This window comes from Argentina silus (genome assembly GCF_951799395.1).
Source record: "Argentina silus genome assembly, chromosome: 20".
Taxonomy (NCBI): Eukaryota; Metazoa; Chordata; class Actinopteri; order Argentiniformes; family Argentinidae; genus Argentina; species Argentina silus.
Genome location: NC_139674.1, coordinates 8,180,230 through 8,205,385, shown reverse-complemented (window position 1 = coordinate 8,205,385; position 25,156 = coordinate 8,180,230). Strand labels below are relative to the sequence as shown.

The following is a 25,156-nucleotide window of genomic DNA, read 5'->3' as shown; positions in this document are numbered from 1 at the left end:
CATATTATTTTCAACTGGTATAGATATTTTAATGTACCATTACATTATCAGGAAGGCATTTCTAATCCACAGTATGAGTTGAACTTCTTGTCTGAAAACAGAAATGAGAAGTCCACCAACAAAACACAAACAATGGAGCAAATGTATTCTAACATGTAAATACCACTTGATTTCTATGACTTATCTAATACCCTTTGATGTATCTGTTGTACTCAAGGGATGACATTTCATGACCACCATTACTTAAAAAATATGATTTGAGGCTACATCATAGTACATGCATATTACGTTTACAAGTCTGGTATGATCAGAGAAACATAAGCAATGGAGTAATCAGAACATGGCTTTTATAATACGTTAATAGTCTCATTGTATAGTATTTAGAAATGCATTATTAGCAAGGAGTATATATTTTATATATCTTAACATACAAACAAACAAAAAACACTCACAGTGACTAAATGTATGCTTTGATGTCTCTATCATGATACATACCCTTTAAAATCGGTGGCCAGGTCCATGCAACGTCACTGGTTGTTTATGGATGGACTTTTATTTTGAAATACATGTTGGAACTGCGGAAGTTGGTCAAATACGGAGTTTGACAGTTTGCAAGCTTGAACGTTGTTCTCGTGGAACAGCTAGAATTTTCACTAATTCACTGCACTATTGCCTTGTAAGGTGCCACAAAGATGCTTTCTTACATCATTGGTGTGAGTATAATTATTACCCTATAGCAAGCTGAATCTTCCCTTTTTGCTTTATTCACACTCAGCCTTCATAGTTAGGCTATCAGCTGGCTAGCTTGACATGTAAGTGAGTTAGCTAGGAAGGTTAGCTAGCTGCTGCCACTAGGTAGCTGTCAGTACACTGATCGTCGTACCTGTAGGTTGCAAATCGTAGCTATACTTCAATCATAGCAGTGACTATCTTTCTTGGGAGGGTTACAGCTAACTTCGTGGCAACTAGTGGTAGTTCGTGTACTGTTTATTTGCTGGCTGCATGCAAGTTGCATGCCAAGAAATAGTACTGATTGGGTCAGCCCTACCCTATAGTGACAGCTAGCAAAGCTCTCCTCTCCATGCAAATGCATTTGATTTTCAAGTGCACTTGGAGAAGGAGTACTGCAGTGCAGATTATGTACATGTACTGTATACATTTTACTTCTTTGGAAGTGCAACGCTGTGGCACCACCATTACGTCACTACTATAGAACGGTGGGCTCGCAGTTTGGTCCAATGAGGTTTCCCTGTAACCGTCATTGTATCCTATAGCTCCACCCAGCAGTGCCCCCAACGTGTGCCTCAACCCGACCACCGCCACTCCCCATGTCTGTCCGTTTCGATATAGCTTTGAGTCCTTGATTATTATATTGGTGACAGGATAATGTGAGTTAATACATTTTTCAGTGCTGGGCTGCCTACATACCGTGCCAATAACATCACTAGAAATGCAACCTTGTTTTCTTCTTTTGCAGCTCATTCGTGGGAGTATCGACAACATTATCAATTTAATCCTCAGCCTTTTCTTCTCAAAGAAGAGGCCTGCTATTACTCTAGAGGACCCTAACGTCAAGTATGCCTTACGGTTGATTGATAAAGAGGTAACAACTGTCTGTCTGTCTGAGTAAAACGGGTTTTGTCTAGGATGTCCAATCCTGGTCCAAAACAAACTGTCATCTATTTTGCAAAAGCTGAACTGATATTGCAAAAGAATTACTTGCATAGTCTATTTGAGTAGACCTTAGGAATTGTTTTGGCCAGTCCTGCTCTATTACTACACGATTTTCCCCTGTGTGCTGTGTCTCCATTCAGTGTAGATAGCGGTCAATATGCAACCAGTCTTGAGTCAGACATGAAACAATGAGTCACATAAGTGACTGTGGGTGTTTAGTTGGTTGGGTGTGTCAGAGTTTGCACAGTTGTCTGAACGGTGTTGTGATTCTCTTACAGATCATCAGTCATGACACAAGGAAATTCCGTTTTGCCCTGTCCTCCCCGGATCATGTCCTTGGGCTTCCCATTGGTGAGTCAGTGCATTTAATATGGGCCTAGTTGCTAAACTTGCCAGCACTGATGCTGTAAAGACATGTCATGAAAAGCTGCTGTGAATCCTATCCTCTACTCTTCATCAACAATGGCTATCTGTCGCTGTGTGTGTGGTTCTATTTATCACATTCATTATGTTGTATTCAAGTGGCCTCCATTCATTGTGACTGTGGTTTTATTCCCAGGGCAACACATCTACCTGTCTGCCAAGGTGGATGGTAAACTTGTGGTCCGACCGTACACACCTGTGTCCAGTGATGATGACAAGGGCTTCGTAGACCTGGTGGTCAAGGTACAGAAATCAGAAATGGATGTACCTCTTTTGTATCTCCAGTTATTCCACCATCTCCTCAACCTGTTTTCCCACACATTTCCTTCTTGATTCCTAGATTTACTACAAAGATGTTAATCCAAAATTCCCTGAGGGAGGGAAGATGACTCAGTACTTGGAGAGCCTCCGGATTAGCGACACCATTGACTTCCGAGGGCCCAGCGGCCTTCTGGTCTACAACGGCAAAGGTTAGTGTCACTACATCCCATCCCCATCACCCTAGAGTCAGACGAGGACAACTACTGAACTTGGTCTAAACTTACAGTACCAGTCATACGTTTGGACACACCTTGCCAAGAGTGTGCAACGCTGTCATCAAAGCAAAAGGTGGCTACTTTGAAGAATCTAAAATATAAAACATATTCTGGTTTGTTTAACACGTTTTTGTTTACTACATAATTCCATATGTCTTCAATATTAATCTACAATGTAGAAAATAATAAAAAAAAATAAAGAAAAACCATTGAATGAGAAGGTGTGTCCAAACTTTTGACTGGTACTGTATGTCATAAAAATATAGAAATATAATAATAATAATGCATTTATTTTGTATAGTGCTTTTCTCAGTACTCAAATACACTTAATTCTATGGAGAGAACAAGAATAGATGGATAAATAAAAAGTAAAACAAAAGCACAGTCAGTAAAAACAACAATAACAATTGTTAAAGATTAAAAGCAACAATTGTGATTAAAATCACAATGACTTAAAATATACATGGTAAACATCAGTCCTGTAGACCTTGGATGAAACAATTTCACAAAGCAATTGGTTACTGTAAAAGCCTCTCTTCTTTATTGATTAACAAATGTTTTTTTTGTTTTTTTAACAGGATCGTTCGCCATAAAACCAGAAAAAAAGTTGGCAGCTGTGATGAAAACTGCCAAGCATGTGGGCATGATTGCGGGAGGGACAGGTATGGCAGAATGGCTTTGTGCTTAGTTTGTACTTGGTGATACACACCACATTAATACTGTCTAATCTGTTTATCCACCTGTGATGGATTGATATTTCATATTTGTTTGATCGATGTTACCCCAGGAATCACTCCCATGCTGCAGATCATCACAGCTGTGATGAAGGACCCCCAGGACCAGACGGTGTGCCACCTGCTCTTCGCCAACCAGGTGAGTTAACACCACGATGACGACTTTCTGCGGAGTTCCGCGATGTTCACAGGTTCAGGAAGGGGAAGATGACATCATTAGCCATCCACTATGTGTTCTTGATCTTGAATGAATCTACTGCTTGGCCAAAGAGTTCAAACATGGTCTGGCCATTAGTAATACCTTTTCTGCCTTGTACCCAACTTAGACTGAGAAAGACATTTTGCTGCGCCCTGAGTTGGAGGAAGTGTTGGCTAATAACCCGTCCCGATTCAAGCTGTGGTTCACTCTGGATAGAGCACCTGAGGGTGAGGATGGCCACACCTTCTGTGACACATCTTGCTTGGACTTTGTTAGGTCTTGACTTCTGTTTAACCTTTGACCTCTCCTTTGTGTAATCAGACTGGGAGTACAGCCAAGGCTTCATCAATGAGGAGATGGTGAGGCAACACCTGCCTCCCCCCGGGGACGACACCCTCATCCTCATGTGTGGACCCCCTCCCATGATCCAGTACGCCTGCATCCCCAACCTGGACAAGGTGGGCCACGCCAGCGACCAGAGATTCAGCTTCTGAAATGTCCACATGCCAAAGAAACAGGCTAGGGGGCAATTAAAGGTGCCCCAGGGCTCAGTGATCAGCCCCTATCCCAAAGCATTTAACAACTCATTAATCACTGCATGGATCATCTATTCATATTGTTACTCATCCTACAACAGAATCACAGTTTGGACCATTTTGTTTTGCTGTTTTCATTTTGTAATAATCCCTTTGAAAGGGGAAGAATCTGTCCAAATCATTATCTAATGGGCTTCATGACCACAGGTAGGAGGTGAAGAACATAATTTTGATACATGAAAATCCCTCCTGCCAAAACTGACAACTGATGGTTGTAAATTATGTTTCGATGTGTAACTTTGGCCTTTCTCCTGAGTGCCTTACTACTGCTATTGCTTTGGTTATGTATCATATTGTATGCCCTGTGGCTGAGTTATGACCATTATTACCGCTCACTTGCTTCTATTTCCATAATGAGGCTATTCCGTTAATGTGCGTTGATATCACAGTATAGAGTAATTGATGTACTGTTATACCATTTAATATTCATATCCTAATTGCTGAAAAATGCTCAGTTCAACGACTGAAAAAGCTGAAATCATGAAGGTGTTAATGTTGTTTGTGTGTATACATGTTATTGCAGCATTGCTAATGCAGCAAGTTATGTTTAATTTTGCCACGCGTTTAATATACATTATAAATATCAGATGAATAAAAGTCAAATGCTATAACTTTTGTCATTTCTTATTTTGTGACTATAGAAGGGCCCACCTGCTTCATTCTGTGGCAATTGAGAAGAGAAGTCACATGCTATTCCAAAACCTCAAATAGGTTGAGATTGTAAGGACAAATTGATACAATTTATCACATTCCCTTCATCCTTTATTTGCAAATAAATTGTTATATATATATATATATAAAAAAAATTATATGAAACATTCCCTCAGCCCACAAATCAGTGTTAAGAGGCTGATCTACTGTATAGTCAAACATGAAGCCCTTTTTGTCATAATCATTTTTTATTGACAATCAAAAAAATGGCATAAAAAAACAGTACACAGTACATATAGTCTTCACTGATATGGTTAAGGCTTGCATAACAATATCATTGTTTTGTAGTAAATTGTTTACCAGCACATTTAAAATGTTGGGCTTCCATGTTTAACAGTAATAATGAGAACTTAAGTAACATGGTAGAATAGATTTAAGTCATAACATTGATCTGGGACATAAACGGTATGAAAACATCATGCAGATAGATGCACCAAGTAATGTGGAACACAAAGGGGGATGATAATTATATGCATGACTGAAACGGTCTGCAATGTTTTGATGAACGGCTTGGCCAACTGTCGTCTCTTGACAGACATGAGGGTCCCACAGCAATTTGACTCAAATCTCTGGCAAAGGTTACATAGGGGGGTAATAGACGTGAGTGGTTTCTACAATTAGTTTGAGACATAGGGGGCATACCACAAAACTACACAGATGTTGTGGATATACATACATTATACTGTAAAAACATGATAGATAGGAAGGTTCATAACACCATAAATGCATTGGGGGTATAACGTAAATGCACAGATGTTGCATTCTCAAGTCATGCAATACATTTAGATTTAAATAAATACACATGTATAATGTTTCACTTGGGAATGGTGAGAGAAATCATGGGTGGCTGAAATGATCATTCTTAGGGCATGGGTCTCAATGTATGTGTGTGTGTGTGGCGGGAGAGGGGGGTTAACGGGTGGTGTTGGCACAGTTTGGTCCTTTTTTCACAGCGCTCGGTTGGCATGGCAACGTCATCTCGGCCCCTCCCTCACACGTTAGAGTCCTCGTCTGTCACACTGGCCTCGGGGGAGCTGAAGAACTCATCCTCCTTCAGCATGCTCTGTACACACAAACACACGAGGAGTGGGAGCAAAGTCTCACTTTTTTAATTGGAAACTAATTCTCTGTAAGCATATTGCATTTTTGGGGACAGGCAGCAATGTTAGGATTGCCAGAAGAGAGTCAAAGCGTTACTTATTAACGATAAGTACAAGTAAACGACTAAAGATTCACCATGACTTAATCTCGGGGCGAAACAGGCAGACTACGTTAACCACTGAGAAACTTGTCAGTGACTACAATGATCATGTTGGAGCATTTCAATGATGTCTTACTGTCAGGTTGTTGATGCCCTCTGAGAACGCTCCTATCTGCCTCACAGTCCCTTCTGAGTCTTCCATCTATGAAACACAGACAGTGGGTTCATCGAGAGCACTTCAGATGCCAAATAAAACAGTTCATACATTAAACAAGGACTATCCCCTTGTGGCCCCATGGTCATCACTGGAAAGCTTTAACCTCTTGCTACCCGTGATCATACAGGCTCTATTAGAAGGTTAGTGCTCCATCGAGTGTGGCGTTCCATAATGCCATTCCCCCAACCTGCTCCATCTGGTCCAGGTCATCCTCGTAGATCCTCAGGCCTCTCTGGAAGCTGCTGTTCTTGGGCATCTCCACGTCCATGGGGCATACGTACTCCTCCCTCTCCTCCTGACGCTTCCTCCGCAGGGTTCCAAAGCTTCCAAACGACATCCGTCTAGGCTAGAGGGATGGAATGATGGGAAGGAGGGCAGTCATACAGATACATACAGAGGTACCAGCAACTTAATTTATCCACTGATCTGGTTGGACAAGGCAAAGCAACACAGAGGAAATTGAACCAGTTCATTTACTTATGAGTGGTCATGCCAGAAGGTAGAGGACTAAAAAAGGAGGCCATCTTGGAGTATGGGGACACATCCAGGGCCACTACTGGGATCAGTTCATCAAAACTCATCATTCTATGGCTCTTACAAACCTAGGTATTCATTGGTCCTATACATCAACAGCAGGGAGGCCTACCTTGACCTTAGCTGTGGCGGTGAGGAGGGCATAGTCTGGGTTCTCCAGACATTCCTGTTTGAGCATCTGGGCCTCGGAGCCAATGAGCAGGTGGAAGTGTGTGGCCAGGTGGCGCCTCAGCAGGGTCTTGTTGGGCGGGATGTTGAGCAGGAGGGCCAGGGTCTCCACGTTGAAGCGAGGCTCCAGCACCTGAGACCCAGACAGGTAGAGAGAAAGAGTTACAGACAAGACACTGATATTCACCATACCCCGCGCATGGTGCTGAAATGTGCCTCTAAGCAAGGTCAATTCAAACATCACAATTTAATTCCAAAAACGTTGTAGAATTAAATTCCTACATGTTTAACAATTTCAAGATAACTTAAACCATTCCATCTCCTCACCAACGTTATATTCAGTTTCTCTCTTGAAAAATTATAGTGTAAAATTCCCTTGCTTCTCCCAGTCTCTCCACCACTATCCCACCTGACCCCTCTCACCATGAGCCCCCCGTGGACACCGCTGCCCCTCAGGTTGGGGGCATACTCCGCCAGGTCTACTGACCGCAGCCACTCCATCACCCTGTGATTGGTCCACTGAGAAATCTCGGCTGGCGTGATGTTGTTCTGGGGAAGAAGACGGAGAGAGAGAGATATTAGATTATTCACCAATGCAAACAAACACATTTGCTTTGAATAGAGTGAGAGGCCAAGTATATTGTGGTTCTGAAAGCAAAGGGAGATCATGAAAGTGGACAGAGAGAGAGAGAGAGAGAGAGAGAGAGAGAGAGATAGGGGAGACAAGGTCTTCACCCGCTCTTCTGTACCTCGTCAGAAGGCCGTCTGCGGAGGCAGTTGGGCTCGTAGGAGTTGAGTCTGAGGACTTGGATGGCTCTCTTGATGCTGAGGTGGTGGAACACACTGCCCACCTTCAGAGACAGCAGGTCGTCCTGATGGGGAGACGAGCGCAGGGATCAACAATCCTCTCACTCAGCAGGGGAACGAGTCATGTCATAAGACGACCGAAAATACCAAAAACTACTGTACTTGAATGCTACTTTCTTTGATTTTGATCCGCTGTATTTCTGCCAGACTCTAGGTTTGGACTCCATTGCAAACTGAACGAGCCCAAATGGGGAGCGGCTGAGAACTCACCACAGACATGTAGTGCAGCATGCGCCCGTCGATACGTCCCTCATCAAACTGGCTCTTGTACTGTGGCAGACCGATGTCATCCAGCCATCCTGAGAGAACAAGGAATGCAATTCACCAAACAATCACATTTAAAAAACTATGAGCACATACGCTTATCACCGTAACTTTAGAGGATAACTCATTTTCATCTATTCTATTCTCTTTGTCATGGTTGTGTAGACTCAGCATAAGTGGTCACTCACTGGTCACCCAGTTGTGGTCCAGTTTGCCCTTGCCATCCTCCCCCTCTGCGCCCAGGGCCTGGAGAGCCAGCTGCAGCTTCTTCCGGTGGAGAGGGTGTTTGATCCCCAGCTCCTGTTGGTAACAACACATATGGGTCTCACAAAACCTCTCTCACACAGGTCAAGGTCAATACAGAGCAGATGGCTCATACAGTCCATCATTGTAAAGTATATAGTTTTGGTCAGGACAAAGGTAGGAGCAAAATATTTATCTTAAACCTTTTAGCTCGCTTTTCATGGACGTTTTAAACAGAACAGATTTTTACAGTAGCGTTTAAGGGTTTCAAAGGACCCAAACAAAGCCTTGGAAGGCTCTACGGAGGTTCCCTACCTTCTCCAGGTCGTGCTGTGAGGCCTGCAGCAGGGTGTGACCTGAGTGGATCCACTGCTGGGCATGAACCATGTGGAGCCCCAGGCCCTGCTCCTGCAGCCACGCACACACCTGTTCCTTACTCCACTGCACAAAGGGTGCATTCACACCCTCACTAGAGGGAGAGAGAGAGAACATGTTCAATGTTAAAGCCCAAGGTTAACACTCCAACTCACATTCAATTGTGTTTAATTTGCTCCCTTGAGCCTCCTTAACATCCCATACTTAAACAGTGACACAACAATCGTAGCATATGCTACACATACCTGGTGCCATGCTGCATGTCACGTGACCAGCCCAGTCGGGGGCCAGCGGTGGCTCTGACTCCTCCCCTCCTGAACTCAGTCTCCGACACCTCGTCCAGATTGAAGGAGGTGGAGTGACTTCTCTTCAGCCTAGAGAAGAAAGCAAGGCATGTAAATGGCCAGCCATTACAGTGGACAGGTTTTTTTTTAGAAAACTTCGACTCACCTGCCAAAGAACTTCTTCAAGCCTCTGGACTTCTTCTTGGCCTCTGGTGAGGGCATGCTGTCTCTATCCAGGGATTTGCGTGGAGGTGCCCCGGCTAAGTCCAGGTGGTCTGTGCCCTTCCGTTCTGTCTCAGCTGGATTTAAAACACACAGTCATCAACACAACAGACACCACATCTGACACAACCCACCACCAATGAAAACAGTGGAGATTGCCAAAATCACTCAGGACTACAGTTCTCATGGTCACTAGCATATATGAACTGGACTAATGTCCCACTAACCACCACCACTAGGGCACAACACCAAAAAACATTGAAAAAGCACCACAACTCAATCCGCACATGCAATGGACTGGTTCTAGAGGTAAGCTGCTGACAATGTTCATTTACAGAGACTGTAAATTAACCATAAATGCTCTCAGAAGCTCAACTTCCAAGGACAACTAAGGAAGCATTGGCTTCCACATCATGGATGAGGGACAACTGGGTATGATTTCATGTATGCACACAATCACATAGCAGGAGAATATCTACCAACACACCCCGGCTCACACCCAAGATTATTAAAGACCAACGTTTCACTTGCTTGATAGAAGTGAAGCATGAAGACTAGGAAAGATGGAGGTAGCGGCCATATCTAGGGATACGTACAACAGGAATGTGACAATTAACCATCTGGCCTGACCAACTCCAAGTAAGACTACAGTATAAGACATACACTGCATTTTGTTTGGACTACAGTGGGTCAGGTTGTGTGGTAGATGGTCACATTGCTGTGTTTGTTGGTATCCCTGCACACATCCAGCTGTGTAATCCTGAGCTGCCACACTGCAGGCCCGGCCCATCTGCAAGGCCCTGCTCTCTACTGTACCTAACGTAGGTGCACTGGCACTCCGGCTGCGGTCTTCACATCATACAGTACCGTGGAATACAGAGAGAACACACAGGAGGTCACCACAGTGCAAACACAATGAGATGACACACACACACACACACACACACACACACCAGGCATTTTCTCTTACATTTCCACCACTATAACAATTCAAAAGACCTAAGAGAGGTGTCTAGAACCCCCTCTTCATCTAAAATGGTGAAGGCTGAATGTCACAGCAGCCTTTGATTACAAGTGGAGAGCTATGTATGATAAGACTCACCCAGATTAGGAGAACTGGCCGTCCTCTTGCTTCCACGCATCTTGAAGAAGCCACGTCCAAAAGAGGAGCGGGCTTTCTTGTTTCCAAAGCTCTCATCACTGGTGGAGTTTGGCTTAGAGGGGGAGGTGGCTAGGGGTCTGGACACATCCTTGGTTTTAGACAGAAAAAAAGGGTAAAATCCTTTCACATCAGCAAACGTCCTCTCGATTCCTTTGTATGTCTTGACATGTGAAGAATTGACATTAAAGCCACTTTGACAAATCACATGGAATATCACAATAAAATGGTTTTATTGTAATTCCCACTAGATGGCGGTAGTGTAACACCACCCACACAGCCTGCCTAATGCCCAGGAATCCCCTAATATCTACACCGGAAGCTGATGCAGACTGACAGTCAGTCATTCATTCAGAGATGTGGAGAGCCCACTCAGCCACGTAGTGAGAGAGATAAGAGATGATATGACATGATTTGTCTGCAAAACACATCCCATGATGCTTCTCATAACTCTCCCATGATGAGAGGTCAAAAGGGTACAGACAGTGGCACGGGTTTGGGCGTTTAATCTAAGGGGTTGAATGCTCTGAATTCCCTCATGTCGTTTCACAATAAAATATATATCCAGTTAATAAACAACCCCGATACCTGTCTCGCCTCCCTCTTGAGAGACAACAATCGTACCTGCTCAGGGCTACTGGTTATGTGGCCCGGGCTTCCTGACGGTGGGACGTTGGAGGAACTGCAAAGACACAGACAGATCACCCTCAGTCTAGACATGCTAATTAGGAATGAACAGGGTGGATCAAGAAGAAAACAAAACAGTGAGCACAGACTCACAGAAAGAACCCTCCATGGGAAAGAAGCTGGTATGGAGAAGAGCAAGCCATACCTGTCTGTTGTCTGTGTCTGCATCTGTCTCTCTTGCTCCATCTCTGAAAGCACTGTGATACATGGAAAAGCCTGGGCCTAAAAAAAGAGGACGACAGAAAGAGAGAGAAACTATGAACATGGCTAAATATATACATTTCCTAGCACCAAATGCACATTCCAGTTAAACTAATATAGCAGGCTTAGCACGTTGACCCTCAAATTCCAGTGGGCGACACTTTTTAGACATCAAAATGAAGTATTTTTTCAGGAAGTCTAGAGTCTGGGGTCCATCCTGTGTGTGAATTGTTGTGACAGGGGAGGTGTTTACCTCGCCAGAGCTCCTTCCTGTCTCCTCCTCCATGGCCAGGGTGGCCCTGTCCAAATCCATGGCGACTTGAATAGACGGTGAGCCGTCATCTGGGATGTCATCGTAGTCATCTTCATTCAGCTTGTCTGAGGGGACAGTGATTAGTGTGACACATTCCCATAGATCAAGACAAATGGGTGCCAACTGCTTAAACTGAGCCCCCTTGGTACAACACTCTTGTTTACTTGGCTACATGTCACTCACTCTAGCTTTAACTTATTGTCCTTGGTCTGATATATAGACATCCAATAAAACTTTTTTTTTTTACTTGGTTATCAATTAAAGCATTTGTTGATTTTAGTTGATAAATCTGTCTGATTAATCTATTTATCTTTACAGCCCTACTGGATACCAAATGTTTACCCCCCGAACATGGTCTCACCCGTCACCAAATCCTGGACCCTCTTGTACTGTATGAGTGAGTCCTGGAGCTCCTCTATTCTTCGGTCCTGTGGGTGAAGGATGGACACTTACATTCCGGTTTGAAAGGCATAACACAGAGCAAAATGAACTAAAGCAGGGGGACATCTACTCTACAGTACCTTCTGATCATTGGCTGTCATCAGGGACTCCACTGCCCTCTTCATATTCAGCATTTCCGCTTCTGGAAAATCCCCAAAATACCTCCATCAGTGAAAATTAGAGACATTTAGTACCTGCACAGACTGGCGTGGCTGATGGGAGTCTACAATCCAACATAATTTAAAGAGCAGATCATTACTTAGAAAACATGTCCCATGTATACTCAGTCAATAAAATACGGACCTGAAATAACTCAAAATAAATGCCATTCCTCTCGAAAAAGAGGCGATAATACAGTTGCGGGTTCAAATGTGGGAGCGCATGCCAAAACATGTAAGGTATGAACTGCAGACACAAAAAAATGTAAGGCAGAGAGTACAAAAAGCCCCCTATACTTTCCACATTATCAGTTTGACTGTCTGATTATGTGAGACACTGTACTGTATATAGTGAACATTTTGGGGGAAATTCCAAATGTTTATGGTCCTGAAGATACCCATAATTACTTTATAGTGGAATTTTCCCTGTAATTTATTGGATTTCTTGTTCTCATTAGGAGACACATTCACCAAAAAAAAAGAATCACATTTTAAAACGATCTCCGAGTCAAGATCTCACTTTGAATGGCCCCAATGTCCCCTCTCCCTCACACGTGAGGTCCTTCTGTTGAACAGCGCAAGAGCTAGCGCACGCTGGTCGCTGGTAATCACTGGTATACTGTAGTAGAGCAGGGTCAGAGAGCAAAAAGTCTCATCTGACGTATTTTAACACGGTAGGAGAGTTTTTTTTTTTTAGACACAGCTATCGAAACGATAGGTCTATGCTGCAGCTGCACACAAAATGATAATAGTTTGAGATGGTATGCATTATGGATTGACCAGAAATACACATGAAAATGGATTTCGGGGAAACTTCCCCTTTAAAGAGAGAGATTAAGGTTAGAAAGGGGTCAATCTAATAGTGGTTGAGCTGTCAGAATATGTAAACTGCAAGGCAACCCTGTTGTCCCCCATACAAACTCATTACAAAACCTTCCAGAGGACCAGAAAATGCTCCCACCTTTCTCCTCTCCATCTGTTCCGTCTAGGCTCACGACAATAGCCTCGACCATAGCCTCATCTTGTAACCTCCTAAGCTGCGCCTCCCTCTCTTCCAGATGCCTCTGAAGAGTCTGCAGCTCCTCCTGGATGGGACAAGCTACTGTTAGACACCATTCTGACCCAAACCACAGCCATGACAACGTACGCCAAATCTAGCAACCATTCAAATGCACACATAATGACACGGTGTATAAACCAAAACATGGTTTGAGAGCCAGGTTTACCAAGGAACCTTTAGCACACTGGAAAGCCATCCATACCTTGGACATTCCATACCGTTGAGAAAACAGTCCCACTGGGATTGTACTCCTTTCATGATCCATAAACACATCCAGTTCACATTTGTTTGTCCAGAGGACTGACATAATACTAATAGTGCCTAGGCTAATGCTAAAAGCAGTTAACATTTTAGTCAATGATGGCAAGACCTAAAGGAGGTTCACTGTGTGTTCCAGTATGATATCAGCAATACATACTTCATTTTTGGAGTACTCACAGTCAAAGTGGAAACATGGCAAGAGGCAGGCAGGCAAGCAGAGAGGGACAACGGACAGAGGGAAGATTAAGAGCCCCCCCCCCCCTCCCCGAGGAACAGGCAGAGAAGAGCTGAGCCCTGGGTGAGAAGGAAACCTCTGAACCCCATCTCCAGTGTGAACATGTATCCATGTATCCACTCTGACTCACACTGAGCAGGCTAGCATGTTGTGAGGGGAGAGGTTAGGAGTGAGGGAGGCAGAGAAAGAGAGATGAACAAGGGCCAAGGACCCTGAAGGAAGGAAAGACGTGGTATATTAAAAGTGCAAGCAAAGGCATAGAACCAACGCACAAAGGAAACTTCACTGCACATTAGCTATATAGGCCTACAGGGTATTGAGTCAAACATGAACCAACAATCATGTGTCATCCACACAATCAAATGTTAATGGTCTGATATCTCAATTTCTGACAGCATTGGGTGACCTCTGGTGATACTGTGCACACTCACTTTGGTGGATTTCAGTTTCTTCTCACACTGTAGCCTTTCATTCTCCATATCAGTGACCCTGAAGCGCAGGTCAGTGACTTCCTGGTACAGCCCCTGGGGAGGAAATTAAGCGATATTACCCATATGCCCAAAGGGAGTCGGAAACTTTCATTTGAGAGTCTTTTGTGGAGAGAAGTGCGGGGGAGCCCTTTGTGGATGGAGAATTCCAAACTGAGGCACCAGAGATCATTTACAGATAAATAGCTCTCGGGAGAGAAAGTGCAGCCCACTCCAACGAGGAGACAAAACCTGGAGTTGTAGGAAGTGTCATGGTCGATTACCATAGTACTACTTTCATACTAAATCACGGCTAATGCAGACTTCTGCACCTTGAAGCAATTACTGCATACACAGAGGACACTCGGGGCAACATGCATTATCATTTAGGAGGAATGTCATATGATTCATAGCACATACATTTAAACAAGAGTAAAAACCGCAATTCTCCTGGTCGAAGAGGAGAAATATACCATCCTCAGGGCCCAGTATGTCAAAACGTTTAATCTAGATCAGAATGATCCGCATTCTTTTTTGCTATCCAGGATCAGATCGAGCTGGCTGATTTCCCCAATACTACTAACAATCTGCCGGATAGATCTGAAAAATTAATCTGGATTATTCTGATCCAGATTAAACGTTTTGAAATACTGAGCTCTGGAGGGAAGAGATTTACAGCTGAATGAAGCCAGGCTGGAACCAACAGCAGCATTTAATATATATATATATACGAGACACTGCATTTCCACTCCCTCCAGGTTACAAGTGTCTGAAACCCACACACTCAGGAGGCAATATCCTCTCCCTATTGGTCCAGGCCTGCTTGTGGACGAGGTTTATGGAAACCCTGACTCTCTCAGACTCTCAGACTCTTGGGAGGGAGGGGGAGGAGGGAGACTTTACGAGAGGAAACGGCTGCTGGAGCAGGGGTGTTTTGGCTCTCTCTCCCTTTCGGCCGAGTCGACCCAGCAAGGCTCCACATGACAGATCCCGCAGGCTGTTCAAGCCGACCGAAACGGACCTCTGCATGGTTTTCTAGTGTCATTAAACGTTTGGGTGACTGCCAGGATTCATAGGCACACATCATATAAGGAGTATGTCTGCTCTTGAAGTTATATCCAAATATCTAAAAACAATATCTTATATCTCCATGTGTGTGTGTGTGTGTGTGTGTGTGTGTGTGTGTGTGTCTCTGTACCTCACTATCCCTACGCTCTCTCTCCACAGTGGTCAGCTTCAGTTTCAGGCCGGAGACCTCGGTCAGCAGCTCCAGCTTCTGTGTCTCCAGTGTATTCCTACTGAACAGCTCCTGGAAGACAGACACAATCAGGACATCCAGTCTCATATTCAGGCTATGTGCAACCAGAGGGTTAGGTACAGATCAGCTTTTAAGATCTGCTTTGATAAGACGGATCAGAAACACCCCTGATAATTGTCTGCCAAAGAGCCTCACCTGCTGCAGCATCTCCTCCGTAGCATTGAGCTTCTCTCTGTTTTCCTCCAGGCACATCTCCAGGTCCCGGATCTTCTCCCCCTGCACCTCCACCTGGTCTGATAGAACACTGACCTGGAGAGGGAGAACCAGAGCATCATTATTAAACACACCGGGGAGTCTTTGGCTTGTTCTCAGGGTATGGATTTGGGTCTTTGCCAGTGAAACAAGTAATGTGTGATCATAAGAATGTGCTTTCTCACTCGAATAACTGAAAGGTTGACAGAAACTGGGCAAGAAGAATGCAACACGCGCAACCTGTTAGACAGCACAGTATTCTCAAATGTGCACAGATGTTTATCATCTTGTGGCTAGCATACAATCACATAGTATTTCATAGTACACATTTTTTCGCCTCGTTCATCATGGCCCGTGACACAGAACTTCCAGTATCCCACCTGGAGGACGAGGCACTCCTTGTCACTCTCCAGCCGCGAGAGACGCTCCTGGTAGACCACATCCCCTCCCACTGAGCCGTGCCCGTTGGTCTGAAATCACAGCCAAGGCCATCAGCGTCAAAGAAGAAGAGCTGCATCTCAATAATCTACTAGAGCCTCCTCTCCTCAATCCCCTACCCTTCATCTGCACTTCTCTGACATAACTGGACAGGTCAAAGCAAATGCCCAGTAGAACCTATATGGCTTCACTTATGCGTTAAGAGATCAGTGTACAGTAGATGAAGGAAAGGTGATGAGGAGAGGACTTCAGACTATTGAGATGCAGCCCTGATCTCCAAAGCCTTAAAGAGGCCACAAAGCACCCTCCGGCCAGTGTCATAAGTTAACAGGCCAACAATGAAATCACATGTTTTTCCCTGGAAGAAGAGGAGCTAGACTGCTGACACGTGACATGTTATATGAGAGGCATGTGAGAGGTTTGTGTGTGAAGTGGAAATCAAATCAAACCAAACTGTTCTCAGATTTCACACATGGAAAGAAAAGGGCCAGAAGAAGAAAAAATAAAACATGAGCCCCACTATGAATCATCTCCAGTTAAGAGGAAGGGACGCGTGTCAAACACAACTCTACAGACACTTAGTCACTCATGAAGCATGTCATAACACAATACCAGTACAGTCACAGGAGTCAAGGTATCAATGACAGGGTAGGATCAAGAGACAAAGCAGAGTAGCAAACCACTGCACAATCACACACAAGCAAGAGGAATTTCGCTTGAAAGGGAATGACATTAAGGAGTTGATGACTATGCACAAAATCAATACTCTCTGATATTCTATGGAAAAATGATGTATACCAGTCCTCAACAATTCATGTTTAGCCATAATTACAATATATAGTATGTTAGTTTCACTGGCTAGGACTAACATAATGAAGTTAGTATTAAGAGTTGTTGATGTTCAACAGAGCGAGGCCCTACCAGTCGCCCCTGCAGCCACTCCACCAGACCCTCGGCGGTGGGGTTGGGGACCTGGCAGCGCAGGCCTTCCCTCTCATCTGGGTCCATCATCTCTAGCGCCCCCCTCAGGTCCTCCAGCAGGTGCAGCGCCCGCAAGCTGCCCAGGAAGGGAGAGGTGGGAGACTGGCAGTCAAACAGCCCGTTGGAGTAGTCCATGGCCTTGGAGCCTGTGGGCCAAGAGAGACAACATGGGAATTAAGACACGCACTCTCGTGCGCGCGCACGCGCACACACACACACACACACACACACACATCACCAGGTGGGATATCATTTGCAAGTATGATGCACTCCAGATGTGAATTTTTGAACTTATCCTGAAAAATCAAACATCACGCATTCTAAAATAGAAGAATAACATATCAAATGTCAATTCAAATCCAAACTGTTCAGAGCAGGAAACATAAGCACACTGTCTGTTGGAGCATGTTCCCACCATGTACTGCAATCAGCTTGACAGCATCTGTCAACATGCTCTAAATGTCAACCATCATGTAGATGTCTGACAGAACTTGTTTATCTATTTATTTATTTTTTCCCAATAGCAGTGTGGGGTGGAATGAATGCTAGTGGTTACTGTGGTAACGGGGGGTTTAGAGGATGTCATGTGATCAGCCATCTTTCTTCAATTGGAAAGGTCAATGCTATAATTACACAAGTCAGCGGAAAAGCGTGGGCTTTCAAAACTGGCCAGCTCTGCTCATCTGCGACGGCAGAGTAATACGACCAAAACTTCCCTGGTGTCTGCCTCCTAAAGGCATAATAGGAACAGGGCTTGAAAAATCATTAGTTTCCACTGCGGCTGAAACAATGGAAAAGTCTTTATTTCTCATAGCGGAGGAATTCAGTGGCAGCCATAGAAGTGCCATACTGAGGAGCAGCACACTGAGAACAAGGGCATGGGAGCCGTATATTCTACTCACTAACCCTCTATAGGAGTGACCTTCAGGGGCTTATTCAGGGGGATGAGACCTCAGCCCAGGCTCCCTCACCATCTGTAATGTTCTGATCCCTTGAATATGCCTCAGATGCAAGTATGATCGGTCTGTTAATATATATATGGTCCATGTGTCTGCATGTGGGTGTGTGTGGGGGTCTTACCTGCTATGATCCCATCCATTTGCTCCAAGGCTGCTGCCAACATCTCACTGGCATCGGACATCATCTTCACCCCACTTTGAATCTGAAAGGGAAAATGACAGAATTGCATTGTACATGCACCTTCAGGAATTACGAGTTCAATTCTACATATTACACAGGGGGATCAAGACCACCCATGAGTCAGGAACTCCCTTTAACTAGGCCACACTTGCAGCTTTCAAACACAACACAGGGCGTGGTAAAATTACAACTTCAGTGATTACAGTGAGACTTGAAAAAAGGTGTTCCTATGATTTGGGGAAAATGCACCATAATTGGTAAGCCACTTCCTGGTAGGAGGGTTTAACGTTCAACTGTCAGTTTTTGAATGAGGGGGATTTAGGATTTTCTCCCTCCTTGAGGGTTAACAGACCATTTTGTGAATTCCCGCGTCTCTTGTCATCAAGTATAATTCCGATGCATGGTACAGTAAATGTTGCAAAGGATTGCCTCCATCTGTTTCATTAATGCCGGGCTTTGACAAGTGAGTCAAACAGGAAATTTGAGCCTAATTGTCTGGTATTTTAGTTTGGGGCATTGCGGCTTCCTAGTAAAGACTTATCATGAACACAATCATATTATATGTCAAAATACAACACACCACTTTAATGGTTGTTGATGTTAGGAAAGATTCATCATGAAATGTTTTACTGTTTTGAAGTCTTTTTTTGCCAAATGAGAGGAATGAACCCTGTCCTAAAAGCTAGAAAATGCAAAACACAAAATACAAATCTTGCAATTCCGGTAATCTGATGAACTGTTGAGAAGTTCTGATTAACTCAACTGCCCCATTCAAGGGCAATGATGACTGCTTGCGTAGTACAGACATAGACAATGAACTTAAATGGGGTCATCATGATAGAAGCCCATAGTCAGATGTAAATGTTGGATAGCCAACTAGTTCACAATCACCCCTCCCTCTATGTTGCCTTGCAGTAGTGTTCTTCAAGTCTTCCTGTATGCATGCACCCGTGACATTTTTCAATTGTAATTTTCATTTCTCTCCCTCCTCCTGTTTTCATGCAATTTAGTCAGCTCAACTTCAAATTCAAGGCCAGGATATAGTGACCCACAAAAGCGTGCATTGTACTAAACTGAGCACAAGCAGTGTGTCAAACATAAAGATGAGCTCTCTAAAAGCAACACCACAACAGAAGGATTCCCACAGCTCTTGCTCCAGCATTTGACCCAGGCACCGATTTCCTGTGGCCAGTCACGGGGATTGAGGGTGGACTTGTATCAGGAATAATGGTGCCATTCTCCCCGGGATTTCTCTCCTCTGCATGCAATGATTGGAATCCCAAACTTCCATAACAAAGTCGGGCAGCGTCATTGCTCGCTCTCTAACCGCGGGATGGACTCAGATGTCACATGCTTCCCATTCTCTTAAATGGATCAGAGAACGTCACCAGTATTGACTTTGAACATCTTACAGGCTAGTAAGGCTGGTAAGGCTGCAAAGGGAAGCTGACTGAGAAAATAAGAAAAGAAAAAAGGTTTTCAAAAGAACAAGAATCGCATCCACTGGAAGGGTCAGCCATGGAAGGCAGTGTCAGACCTATCCTTGCAGAGGGCAGCATGTCCCAGGGTGATGGAGGTGGGTTATTGGGGGAACTTTGAGGGGGTTTACTTCATTTCCTTTCTATGCTGGGTCAGGGAGTCACACCCAGCCTTGTGAATATAGGCTGAGCATAGTTAAAACATTGGCCTCCATTAGTAGCAGTGAGAGGGAGTTTGCACTCGACACACTGAGGGCTTTGTGGCCCCATTTCCATCATGGGCCCTTTGTGTAACATTTCCATCATAGGCCCTTTGTGTTCCCTCCAAAATACAGTCAAGTTTACACAGCTACACAGTTGCACTGCTAATAAAGACATCTTTAATAGTGCCAGCCATGGAAATGCAACTGAGAGAGAAATTACGTATGTAGAAGTCTAACAATTCCAGCTCTATAAAGCAGACCGCCACTGTGTCTTAAATATAATTCAAGCACACAAAGAGGATGGATTGTTCACGTAGCACACTGGACATTCCGAAATCATCTGTAATCATCTAACATTGAGATCACTTTGCTAAGAAAGGGCTGCAGGACCTAAAGGAATGTAGGTTGAAGGGGTGAACTACAGGGACCACTCCTTGGTCCCATTGCATTTTTTCTCCAGAGGTATTTCCATCTGATGGAAAGCTATTCCACTCTCACTCCAGGGAGGTGTGCCGCTTTATTTGGTCAGCTGCCTGTCTCACACCCCCTGAAGGGGGAAACCCAAAACTTGGCCGTTTTTCCAACTGGAACAGGAGTTTTTAGAATCCAAATATTTTAGTTCCCTCGATGGGACGGGAAATAAAACCTATATGGAGAGTGCATAATGAGAAGAACTAAGGCAGCTACAAGTGGGCCCAGTATTGTACTTCTGTAGGTCTAATGCTTCTGAGACAGAGACTTTGTACACATTTTCAGGCTTACTGCAGATGAGTGGTAAATATGGCAGAAATCGTCTTGATAATATCATTAAACACTTCCTTACATTTCTTCCAGTCTTTCTTTTTCTCTCTCTCTCTAGTATGAGGTCACAGTAATCATGATGCATAGGACCGGTATAATGACATAATGCCATTATCATGACTATGCTATTTTCATAGGAAGAAGCAATATCACTATTCTAACATTGAACATGTGCTGCAGATTGTTTTTGTGGTTGTAAACGCATTTGTCAGAATTCAATAAAACAAATGAATGCAAGAGATTGTCTTCTTTGAGTCATAAGCTGAATCAAAAAGGCCTACCCTCTGGAAGTAGAGCACAAAAGCATGGAAAAGAGTATTGAATACTGGCACCACATAAAGCCTGTTCACTCTCTAAGACTCACTGAGCCTGTGTGAGCCATTAAAAACATAACTTTATGATGTGTAGCAGAGAGTTTCCATTTCAGTTACATCAGCAGCCTGGCAGATTCACCCAAAGAACGTTTCAAACCACAGTCTCCACAAAGGAAGCTTAGCAATGATCTACGCAGGCCTGTGGTGTCTGCTAGTTGGGGCTATTCTTTGCAATTACTCCAGCAGTTTTATACTGAAGGTACTGGAATCCTTCAGTCTTTCCCGAGCTCATCAGCGCTCTCTGTCTAATCACACTTCAGTGCCTGGCACTGGCATCTCCTCTGTGACCCCTCGTGACCTGCACCAGGGGTAACAACCTCCTCCCTTGAGATTCCTTCAAAACTCCTCCAGATGTGTTCTTGCTCACACACACCCACACTGGCTGGAACTCTTATCAGTTATGATGACACAAATACACAGACACACTGACCAGTAAGCTACTGTACAGAGACTCATACTATTTTAAGTCTGTATATGGACGCCTCACTTACGGCAAATTCACTAACTTCTGAAAATCAGCTTACAATGTGAACATACATGCACAAACTCATCTTAATAGCCAGCAGGTAGTAGTTAGCCTTAATCAAAACATCTGAGACTTCTTACTCACCAGACAAAACACACATTTTCATCTCCTGGGGAAAGGTGCACAATGTGAATGTTGTGACTGCTTTCCTGGAAAGCCTGATTGTTGAAAGGTCTTTGCCTAGTAAGACAGGCTACCCCATTTGGCATCAGGCTCAGGGTTGCCTTTGTAGTGGGTGAGTAGAAGTTATTTCGGTTTATTTACTTAGCTTGACATCAACCAGATGTGGAGATATGGAGGGAGAGGGAGGTCTCATTAGAAAATAAAACACATTGCCTGACCCATTGACGAGGCGCGCGCACGCACACACAAACACACCTTGTGCCTCAGACGCTTGTGTTCCAATAGCTACATAGCACTAGCAACAGTTCCAGCTGTAGCACAGATGTGTCCTTCAGAAGTAAACTGGCTCAAACACTTGTCCCCCCCTTTCAGCTGGATGGCTCCATTTTCACTGGGGTTCAAGATTGTGTAGAGAAAAGCAAAATGCCCCATAATACACTGCATGTCAAAAACATCAGGAATGTCCCAATAGCACAAGGCGTTAATGTGCCTGTTACCTACAAATCCAATAGAATCAGATGCTTTCAGTCACATGCCAAAACATAGCCTAGAATTTATGAGCAAACAAATGAAATATAATTACCAATCACTTGGTGGTTCCTGTGAGTGCCAAGAATGTACATGACTAATTCCATTACAAGAGTGTCACTCCATCATTGAACAAACTTTAGCTTGACAATGTTTACATACTTATATGATTTTGCTGTTTGAACGATGGTCAAATGGACCTTTTGTCTTGGCTGGTGTGAGGTCAGGTTTCAGTACTTGGCTGGGACGTCACCCCTGTCTGAAGCCACCGCTCACTACGACGTCACATACAAACAGCTCTTTGTCCTATATGGAGTCACATGGTAAGAGAGGGATACTGAACCCAAGGTACAACCATTTTCCACGTGTCCCGACTAAATTACAGCCAAAAACACACTTGGTCTCAAGCCAGTCTCAACGTCTCAAGGCAGTCTAAAGAACAGTGAAAAATGCTTTGCTTGAGATGTTACGAATTGGACTGACCTCTAGTTCTGTTGGTGGGAATGAGCCTTTCTTGCCTCAAAGGCAGAAACAGTTCTGTTGTGAATGAGACAAAAAACATCATTATATTCAATTGATGAACACATTGAGGGTTAGTTTAACTGTGCATTTCCTGGGGCTTGTCAAGTAGTTGTTTTGTTTTTGCCAGCATAGAATTTTGATATGGTAGATGAATAAAAACATGGATTTTGAAGTAGGGTATCGAATAAGCAGGGTGACAGAATACATATAAGACAGATTAAATTAATCGCTTAAGTAACATGGTGAACAAGGCTGGCAAAAGCATCCCCACACTCAAGATGACCTTCGCCTTGTCCTGTCAGGAAGCATTTCCTGACACGTGCTTGAGATATGTCTTCCTTTCAGTCACACTGCTTTTTTCCAACCCCCTCTGGAATGTGCCTCCAAGCAAAGCTCCTGATCTTGTCAAAGAGTTTTTTCTGGGAACAGAAAAAGCATTGTAGGGGTTTCAGGAATTCCCTCAATTTACAATTCCTTCAGCTACTATATGCAAATGTGTGTGAGAAATCTACACAAGTGCAATGAAACAAAGACCATTCACATCAAAATGTCAAGTACAATACTAGGGTTATTTCTACTCCACTCAAACTCACAACACTGTGTCTGACCAAGAGTCACACCCAGGAGCTGTCCCGCCTCTCAAAATACGCAACCACAGGAGTACTTTGCAGAAGTATGTATGGAATGTAAATAGCCAACAAAAGCAGGTATGCATGGTGGAATGGCTTCAAAACAAAATATAGATCACCTGAAATCTGTTTTTGTGTATCTAAAAGTGATGCGTTGTCTGTCAAGTAGAACTCTAGACAGTGGAATAGATGAATTCAACAACAAAAACTCAACAATAGATGAGTTGATTAAGTCATAGCTCTTTACAACAAACAAGGCCCTATATCAATGGACTTTGCCTCCTCTTCTGGAGCTGAGTCAACTCTGCCTGAGGGACAAACAACTGTTCACAGACCACATTGTCTGAGGAAATGAGAAAAGTAAACATTCTGCAAAACATTAAACAAGCCATTTTGTACAAAGTGCAGAGATTTATGGGTATTCTTATTAATTTCAAAAACCCTCCTCACCTCATAGGATAGATTACTTCATTGGTGCTAGGTTGGAAGGTACAGGTTAAGGTCAATATGGGTCAATATGGGCTCTCTCTATCTATCTGGAGCTACAGCTCTTCAAGGTCTGGTCTGGCCTTACCTGGCCCTGGCTTGAACAACTTGTACCTGGACTGCTGGTGGTTAACAGGTTGTCATTGCACCTAACAGATGGTATTGTAGCAGACTTCAAATAACTATGACATTTGCCTGCAAAGAATACAATCTGAACATAATTGCTCAGAGTGCAGTCAGACTCAAACTCTGTCTTTGTCTGAGAGTAAATCCTTTGTTATGCTTTCGGTTTTCTCCCGGACCGGAACCCAGGACACCCTCAGACAGAGAGAGCTGCCAACAGGACAGACAATACCTCAGGAAGGACGTCTTTCCTGGATAACTTAATAGCCTACTACAAATAAAGCTGAGAGAAACCCCTTAGAGAAAAGGACATAATGAGTGAATCTGGCTTGGGCTTATTAAAGACACCTCTACTTCTAACATCAATTTAACCATTGAGAGTGATTGTGGTGTGTGCTTTGTTGAGTTTTTGGACTCTTACTTACATTCTTGGTCATGAATACAACTACAATAGGTTTCCCTCACTAACTGTACTGTTATTTACCTCAACTCTCTTTGGCATGACTATAGGCTCTTTGAAATGACCTACAACAAAAACACCCATCAGGTGGCCTCATTAAAACTCTGTGCATGGTGCACTCCATTGCAGATGTTGGACTCACTGCAAAGTAACAAACAATAGTTGTGGAAATTGTGTTTTCCCTGAGCATCTAAAAAGAAGACGATCAACCAGTACCTGCAGATGACCTCACACCTCTTCACTCATTGATTACTGACAGCTGTGCACAGAATAGCAGCCTGAATGAGTACAGAGCGGTCGGAGAAGCTTTAATTTAATATCCTATTAACATGAAAGTACTTCATATCACTAGAATTATGGCTGATAACTAACCCACTATTCACACATGCATACAAAGCTTTGTACAAAACGAAGGTCAATGTAATATATATATACTATAATATGTATACTATATATACTAAATACTATAAATAAATACTATATCTAATGAAATTGCTGAGTGTTCATTTTACGGAAAAAAGTCTTACCCAACTCTATTAAAAGTTCACTGTAGTGGAAAGTTTACAGGCCGACCTTCTCGCTATTCCAAAAGCTCACTTTGCGT

At 43.7% G+C, this 25,156-nt stretch overlaps 2 protein-coding genes across 3 annotated transcripts; one reads left to right on the top strand and one right to left on the bottom strand.

Moving 5' to 3' along the window:
• Positions 1 to 584: 584 nt before the first annotated feature.
• cyb5r3 (cytochrome b5 reductase 3) lies at positions 585 to 4,767 on the top strand. The gene is made up of 9 exons (XM_083691815.1): positions 585 to 713; positions 1,478 to 1,603; positions 1,953 to 2,025; positions 2,234 to 2,340; positions 2,438 to 2,567; positions 3,212 to 3,295; positions 3,421 to 3,506; positions 3,694 to 3,793; positions 3,888 to 4,767. The coding sequence occupies exons 1-9, from the start codon at positions 693 to 695 to the stop codon at positions 4,058 to 4,060; spliced, it is 900 nt and encodes a 299-aa protein (XP_083547941.1). The 5' UTR covers positions 585 to 692; the 3' UTR covers positions 4,061 to 4,767.
• A 318-nt stretch (positions 4,768 to 5,085) lies between these two features.
• LOC310820540 (liprin-beta-1-like) lies at positions 5,086 to 25,142 on the bottom strand. Of its 2 annotated transcripts, XM_083692211.1 has the most exons (26): positions 25,080 to 25,142; positions 18,240 to 18,321; positions 17,100 to 17,305; positions 16,121 to 16,210; positions 15,684 to 15,797; positions 15,429 to 15,539; positions 14,195 to 14,287; positions 13,169 to 13,292; positions 12,130 to 12,191; positions 11,970 to 12,036; positions 11,549 to 11,673; positions 11,240 to 11,316; positions 11,032 to 11,089; positions 10,351 to 10,498; positions 10,065 to 10,097; positions 9,193 to 9,325; positions 8,988 to 9,116; positions 8,683 to 8,836; positions 8,313 to 8,424; positions 8,071 to 8,159; positions 7,743 to 7,865; positions 7,417 to 7,542; positions 6,938 to 7,126; positions 6,479 to 6,637; positions 6,211 to 6,276; positions 5,086 to 5,936 (listed from the first exon to the last, which is right to left on the bottom strand). In XM_083692211.1, the coding sequence occupies exons 2-26, from the start codon at positions 18,301 to 18,303 to the stop codon at positions 5,865 to 5,867; spliced, it is 2,724 nt and encodes a 907-aa protein (XP_083548337.1). In that variant the 5' UTR covers positions 18,304 to 18,321; positions 25,080 to 25,142; the 3' UTR covers positions 5,086 to 5,864. The 2 variants fall into 2 exon arrangements, with proteins under 2 accessions (XP_083548337.1, XP_083548338.1); XM_083692212.1 differs by lacking the exon at positions 10,065 to 10,097.
• Between the last annotated feature and the right edge of the window lie 14 nt (positions 25,143 to 25,156).